The sequence below is a fragment of the Arachis hypogaea genome, chromosome 18 (genome assembly GCF_003086295.3).
Source record: "Arachis hypogaea cultivar Tifrunner chromosome 18, arahy.Tifrunner.gnm2.J5K5, whole genome shotgun sequence".
NCBI lineage: Eukaryota > Viridiplantae > Streptophyta > Magnoliopsida > Fabales > Fabaceae > Arachis > Arachis hypogaea.
The window spans coordinates 39,880,222-39,887,628 of NC_092053.1; the positions used below are offsets into that span (position 1 = coordinate 39,880,222).

Below are 7,407 nucleotides of genomic sequence, written 5' to 3' on the forward strand. Positions count from 1 at the left end.
TTAAGGCTTTCAAAGTACCTTTGCTTTATCAAAGAACCAATATGAGACAAGACCAATCCATTGATCTCTTGGGATTCTTTTCGGTCTATTCTTCAATAAAACATCTTTGGTTTTGTATTATCCCAAATACATACCCTTTAAGTCACATTTATAATCTTTTCATTTCTTCCCAATTGATTTTTTTACAAATTTCTCACCATGTATTGGGATAGGAAACTTCTTCTACAAAATGTTTAAGCAATTTCTTAATAAATCAAATAAAATAAAATTAAAATCCATTAAGAATAATAAATTCTTACCCTCACAAATTTCAGCAACTTATTTTTCTCCTCTTTATCATAACATCTCCAATCATCTATGTTTAAAGACATTATTGAAGGAGTTCTAGCTAGAATACCAAGAAAACTAGTAAGTTTTTTGCCTTCTTTTCTTATAGCTTGGCTGCGGTTATTAAATTGCACATCAATTGTCTTTCCACGAGGTATGTTCTAAATTTTTTTTCAACAATGTAGGTCCTTTAACCCTCTTTGTCTCTGGATAACCTAACAAAAATATGCAATTATTCAGTGAAAAAAAATATTAAAATATAATATCATATTTAAAGCAATAATAATATCACCTAATTCTTCATCTTGCTCAGAATTTATACTATTAGAAATATTGGGAGTTTGAGACAAATCCTCATCATTCAATAGTTGCTCCATAAAAGGCAGCACTTCATCAGCATAATTTTTCTCTTCAACAAATTTGACACGACTCTTTTTAGGCACTTTTAAATCTGTACTTGAGACAACACTCTCAAGATCATTATCCTCAATAAGTTTGTGTCTTTTGCTTGCCATTGAAGCACTGATTTCTTGCAATCTCTTTCTCTTCTTTTTTCTACTAGTGAAGCCCTCTTCTTCCCAATTCCTTGTAGCTTCTCCATCAATGTCATGCCTTCTCTTTCTCTTCTTATGTTTTTCCTTTTTATTTGACTCTAAATTATTTTTCAAACTATTTTCTTCAATATTGGACTTTTTATAGTTCTTCTTTGATGCATCCATATCCTACAAATACAAAGTCAATAGAATTTAAAGTATAAAACCTTTACATTAACAAAACAAAACAAAAAAATAGATTACGAAAAAGAGAAAAAATTATCAAAAAACAGAATCCAAGGATTCTAACCTGAATTTCCAAAGCTTCCATGTAATAGTAGAACAAGGGTAAAGTGAATCAAGTTATATTATACCAGCTTTATCAGAGAAATCAGATTCTTACTAACATGAATGTCATTTCACAATGGAAAAAAGAAAAAGGTAAAATAATATATAAACTCTCTAGGTCAACCTTAATGAACAGAATAAGTAATCAATCTTAAGACATAAAAGATTCTTCAAACTCAAAGGTCAAAATTCAAAACATCAAAGTAAGAGCTATATATCAAAGTAAGGGCTGCATCTACTTCTCCATGCGTGTACCAATACCTCCCCAAACGAGCATGTGCAGAAAAATGCAAGTCACTTGGTAAACCTTTTTAAATAAAAAAATATAAAATTAATAAATAAATATATGAAAAATGCAGAAAATGAGAATACAAAATGTAAGAGTTTTCAAAATATTACCTAACTTACTCAGAATTGTCATCAGTTTGATTTGGTGAATGCCCATGGTCAATTACTATACCTTTAACCCCACTTCTAACTCAATCATTATTCCCATTCTTAAAGTGACGAATTTCCTCTAACAAAGTTAAGTCACCATTATCATTTTGCATTAATTGCTCAAACTGCATGATTTTCTCGTCTCCCATATTATATATGTCTCGAGGACTAATTAGCCTAGGGACAAACCATTCATGATCATGAGGATCTTTCACAAATATCACTTGTCGAGCTTGGTTTGCAAATACAAAAGGTTCATCACTCTCTTGATCACCGGTATGTATTAAGTGTGAAAAGTTCACTAGTGTGAAACCCAGGTCATCTTTCTTAACTCTTCTACCTTTGGTTATGTCAACCCAGTCACATTTAAACGAGACAACCTTAAATTCTTCAAAGTAACTTAACTCTATAATATCAGTCAATCTTCCATAATAATTGATATTTTCTGACTTGGGAGCATTGTCACTTGCACTTGCATAGCTAATCAGCTTTGAGACCAGAATTTTGTGTTGCCTTGGACTCTTCATGCTTCTTTGTTTGAAATCGATACCCATTGTTCAAATCAAAACCTTTGAATCGTCTTGCAATGTAACTTGGACCTCGTGAAAGGATTCTTATATCACTTTGGGTACCAAATGTGATATCCAACTTGTTAATCTAACTAGAAAATAATATAGAACCTATAAATTTTTGAGAAAGTAACATGATATTAACCAAAAAATAATAATTAAATCCTTTACTTACTTCATCCTTGAACCATTCATGAAATGAATTAAAATGCAAGCGAGCAAGTTGATGTGGAGAAAAGTGACGCTTGCGATGTATTCTCTTGATCTCACTAATATGTTCACTGTACATGTGACCCATATATATGTCACTAATAATGTTATATATGGTAAACAATAAATAGAGCTAGATGATCACTTACTTTCTATAATCTTCAACCACTTTAGAAGCACAATTGAAGATCACATATCGATGGGTTTGCAACCATATTTTATCATCCATTAGAAATGCTTCTTCTTTGCCAAATGGCTTCCCAATAGAAGAAAAAAGGCATCCATCTTGATCAGCCTCATGCTCAATATCCATTTTATTTTTTGTTGACCAATAAGATCTTGAATCCCCACCTTCCATATATAGTAAACAAAATGCCAAACACTCATTTGAAATATATCCCTCTGCGATAAAACCTACTAGACATGCTTGATTTCGAGCATATGATTTTAAAGTGCATAAATACCTATAACGTAAGTTAATATTATTCTACTATATATGAAAATGGACTGAACCTGTAATTTAAATCTAATATATATAATTATTCGTACCTTTCTATTGGATACATCCAGCGATATTGGACCGGACCTGCAATTTTAGCTTCAGTTGCTAAATGAATAACCAAATGTACCATAATTGTGAAAAATGATGGGAGGAAGAGCTTCTCCATGTCACACAATACTAAGGCAATCTTCTCCTCAAGTAGTGTTAATTTTTCCACTTCAAAATTTTTACTGCATATCCCTCAAAAGAATGTGCACAATTCGATCAAAACAGAGCTCATCCTTTTATCTACTGTTCCTCATAAAGCAAGTGGAAGAAGTTCTTGCATTATAACATGGCAATCATGAGATTTTAGCTCTGATATTTTTTGTTTTCGAATGCAATGAGAAACATTAGATGCATAGCCATGTGGAAGCTTAACATTTTCTAGTACTTCATAAAACAACTTCTTTTCAGCAGAAGACATTGAGAAATAAGAAGGAGGGAGAAATGTCTTTCCATTAGCTTGCTGTTGAGGCCATAAGCTAGGTCTTATATTCATCTCTTTCAAGTCCAACCGAGCCTTCAAGTTATCTTTCGACTTTTTACCCGGACCTAACAATGTATATATCAAGTTATCACACACATTTTTTTCTATGTGCATCACGTCAAGGTTATGTCGCACCAAATTTGTTTTCCAATAAGGGAGATTGAAAAAAAATGCTCCTCTTTCTCCATGTATTTTTTATCACCCCATTAACATCTTCACCAAGCTTACCAAGGAAAAAATTTATGCCTCTAGTTTGATTCAAAACTGATGACCCTGATATTGGGCCAGGCGCAACTCTTGATTCTTTAGTCCCATCGAAAGATCTTGCATCATTTTGATATTTATGATTAGACTTCAAGAAGCGTCGATGATCCATGTAGCAATACTTTTGACTTTTTTTGAGCCTTATAGAATAAGTGTTTATATTGCAAGAAGGGCAAGCAAATTCACCATAAGTGCACCAACCAGATAAGTTACCATATGCTGGAAAATCATTTATTGTCCACATGATTGCTGCTTTCATATTAAATGTCTTTTTATCAAAGGCATCATAGGTTTTCACCCCAACATCCCATAATTCCTTTAACTCTTCTATCAAAGGTTGCAAGAAAACATCAATATTATTTCCAGGCACTATTGGTCCAGGAATGAGTAACGACAAAATAAAAAGCTCTTGCTTCATGCACAACCATGGTGGAAGGTTATATGGCATTAAAATCACTGGCCATGTGCTATGTTTACTTTGCATTTTACTATATGGATTAAATCCATCAGCAGCTAATCCTAAACGAATATTACGAGGATATTTAGAAAATTTCTCATGAGAATTGTCAAAACTTTTCCACGCTTCAGAATCTGTAAGATGTCGCAAAGTCCCATCTTTATTGCGTTCATCATGATGCTATCTCATCAATTTAGAAGTTCTTGAATACACAAACAATCTCTACAACCTTGGCTTAAGGGGAAAATACTTTAGAACCTTAGCAGGAATTTTTTTTCTTATTGTTTTTCCACCTAGAAGCTCCACAAACTGAGCATTCGTTGATGTTCTTATTAGCCAATTCATTCCTAAAATGCATATAATCGTTGGGACAAGCATGGATCATTTCATACTTCAAGCACAATCCCTTAACCATCTTTTTAGTATTATAATAAGAACTAGGTAACTTCTCACCATCGGGTAATACTTCCTTTAATAATCCTAGCAACGCATTAAAAGACTCGTTTCTCCATTTGAATAATTGCTTTAGATAGTAAAGTTGCAATAGAAAAGAAGGCTTGCTGAATTTCTTGCATCCAGGATATAATTCTTCATCTGCATCTTTTAGTAACTTGTCAAACATTTTCACTTCTGGATGAGATTCATTTCTTAACGCATGTTTGGCTCCTCCAAGTTTGGCTCCTCATCACCACTTTCTGAAGGTTCATTATCTATGCTATGGGTAAAGCCATTATAAACATCCTCTATCATTCCTACCATATAATCACCCCTAAAAGTTTCTTCTATACAATTAGTTTCTCCAATAAGAGTAGTGATTTTAATAATTCCCCATGACAAAACCAAGTGTCATATGATGGCATAATGCCATTAACCACAAGGTGATCATAAGCTATTGTCCGATCCACTAAATAGTGTAACACACATTTCTTACAAGGACAAGCAATTGATTTTCCATTACTATGATGAAAGGCATGGTCTAAAAACTTTTCTAATCCCTCTAAATACTCTTTACTAATTCTATCACATTGCATCCATCTTCTATTTTTCTAGAATTGTTCATGATCCTTCTATAGATATTTTATATCCTAATTAAAATGAATAAATTAAAAATATATAAGCATCAAACATTAAAGACTAGGAAATAAGGTAACCAATCTCTAACATAGGTAAATAGAAAAGTTAGTTAATTATCACCGACCTTAAAATTGGTAAAAAGCTGAATTGTAACTGCTCAACTTTGGCATAAGTTGTAGGTACAATTTCTAGTTTTTCTTTTTAATTAAGTGGTATGAGAAATTGTTACTCAGGTTGTGAATTGTTGTTCGAAATTGATTCCCTGGCAATGGCACCAAAAACGGATGCACAGAACCATGGTCTAAACATATCTTCACAACTTCGCATAACTAACCAGCAAGTGCACTGGGTCGTCCAAGTAATACCTTACGTAAGTAAGGGTCGAATCCCACGGAGATTGTTGGTATGAAGCAAGCTATGGTCACCTTGTAAATCTCAGTCAGGCAGATATAAAATAGTTATGTAGTTTTCAAAATGTAGTAATAGAAAAAGGATAGAAATACTTATGTAAATCATTGGTAAGAATTTCAGATAAGTGTATGGAGATGCAATCGTTCCTCTGGACCTCCGCTTTCCTGCTGTCTTCATCCAATCAGTCCTACTCCTTTCTATGGCTGGCTTTATGCAAGGGCATCACCGTTGTCAGTGGCTACATCCCCTCCTCTTGTGAAAATGGTCCAAGATGCCCTGTCACGGCACGGCTAATCATCTGAGGTTCCCGATCATGCTGGAATAGGATTTACCCTCCTTTTGCGTCTGTCACTACGCCCAGCACTCGCGAGTTTGAAGCTCATCACAGTCATTCAATCATTGAATCCTACTCGGAATACCACAGACAAGGTTTAGACTTTTTGGACTCTCTTGAATGCCGCCATCATAGCTTACACCACGAAGATTCCGATTAAGAGATCTAAGAGACACTCATTCAATCTAAGGTAGAACGGAAGTGGTTGTCAGGCACGCGTTCATAGGGAATGATGATGATTGTCACGTTCATCACATTCAGGTTGAAGAGCGAATGAATATCTTAGAAGCGAAATAAGATAAATTGAATAGAAAACAGTAGTACTTTGCATTAATCTTTGAGGAACAGCAGAGCTCCACACCTTAATCTATGGAGTGTAGAAACTCTACCGTTAAAAATACATAAGTAAAAGGTCCAGGCATGGCCAAGATGGCCAGCCCCCAAAACGAGATCACAGGATCAAAATACCATCCAGGATGTCTAATACAATAGTAAAAGGTCCTATTTATAATAAACTAGCTACTAGGGTTTACAGAAGTAAGTAATTGATGCATAAATCCACTTCCGGGGCCCACTTGGTGTGTGCTTGGGCTGAGCTTGAATGTTACATGTGCAGAGGCTCTTTCTGGAGTTGAACGCCAGGTTGTAACGTATTTCTGGCGTTCAACTCTGGTTTGTGACTTGTTTCTGGCGTTTAACTCCAGACAGCAGCGTAGAACTGGCGTTCAATGCCCTTTTACATCATCTAAACTCGGCCAAAGTATAGACTATTATATAGTGATGGAAAGCTCTGGATGTCTACTTTCCAACGCAATTGGAAGCGCACCATTTTGAGTTCTGTAGCTCCAGAAAATCCACTTTGAGTGCAGGGAGGTCAGAATCCAACAGTATCAACAGTCCTTCTTCAACCTCTGAATCTGATTTTTGCTCAAGTCCCTCAATTTCAGCCAGAAAATACCTGAAATCACAGAAAAACACACAAACTCATATTAAAGTCCAGAAATGTGAATTTAACATAAAAACTAATGAAAACATCCCTAAAAGTAACTAGATCCTACTAAAAAACATACTAAAAACAATGCCAAAAAGCGTATAAATTATCCGCTCATCACAACACCAAACTTAAATTGTTGCTTGTCCCCAAGCAACTGAAAATCAAATAGGATAAAAAGAAGAGAATATACTATAAATTCCAAACTATCAATGAAACATAGCTTCAATCATATGAGCGGGACTTATAGCTTTTTGCCTCTTGAATAGTTTTGGCATCTCACTTTATCCATTGAGGTTCAGAATGATTGGCATCTATAGGAACTTAGAGTTCAGATAGTGTTATTGACTCTCCTAGTTCAGTATGATGATTCTTGAATACAGCTATTTTATGAGTCTTGGCCGTGGCCCTAAGCACTTT

General features: G+C 34.5%; 1 protein-coding gene across 1 annotated transcript; it reads right to left on the minus strand.

The window, feature by feature from the left end:
• Positions 1-3,225: 3,225 nt before the first annotated feature.
• On the minus strand, positions 3,226-4,799 carry LOC112769959 (uncharacterized). The gene is made up of 3 exons (XM_025814399.1): positions 4,488-4,799; positions 3,685-4,357; positions 3,226-3,521 (listed from the first exon to the last, which is right to left on the minus strand). Exons 1-3 carry the CDS (start codon positions 4,797-4,799, stop codon positions 3,226-3,228), a joined length of 1,281 nt encoding a protein of 426 aa, XP_025670184.1.
• Between the last annotated feature and the right edge of the window lie 2,608 nt (positions 4,800-7,407).

Coding starts and splice junctions, on each gene's coding strand:
- LOC112769959 (XM_025814399.1), bottom strand. CDS start 4,799: ATGTTTGACAAGTTACTAAAAGATGCAGATGAAGAATTATATCCTGGA. Junction 4,358..4,487: donor AGAACATCAACGAATGCTCA/GTTTGTGGAGCT, acceptor TTGATGAGATAG/CATCATGATGAACGCAATAA. Junction 3,522..3,684: donor AGGCATAAATTTTTTCCTTG/GTAAGCTTGGTG, acceptor ATACATTGTTAG/GTCCGGGTAAAAAGTCGAAA.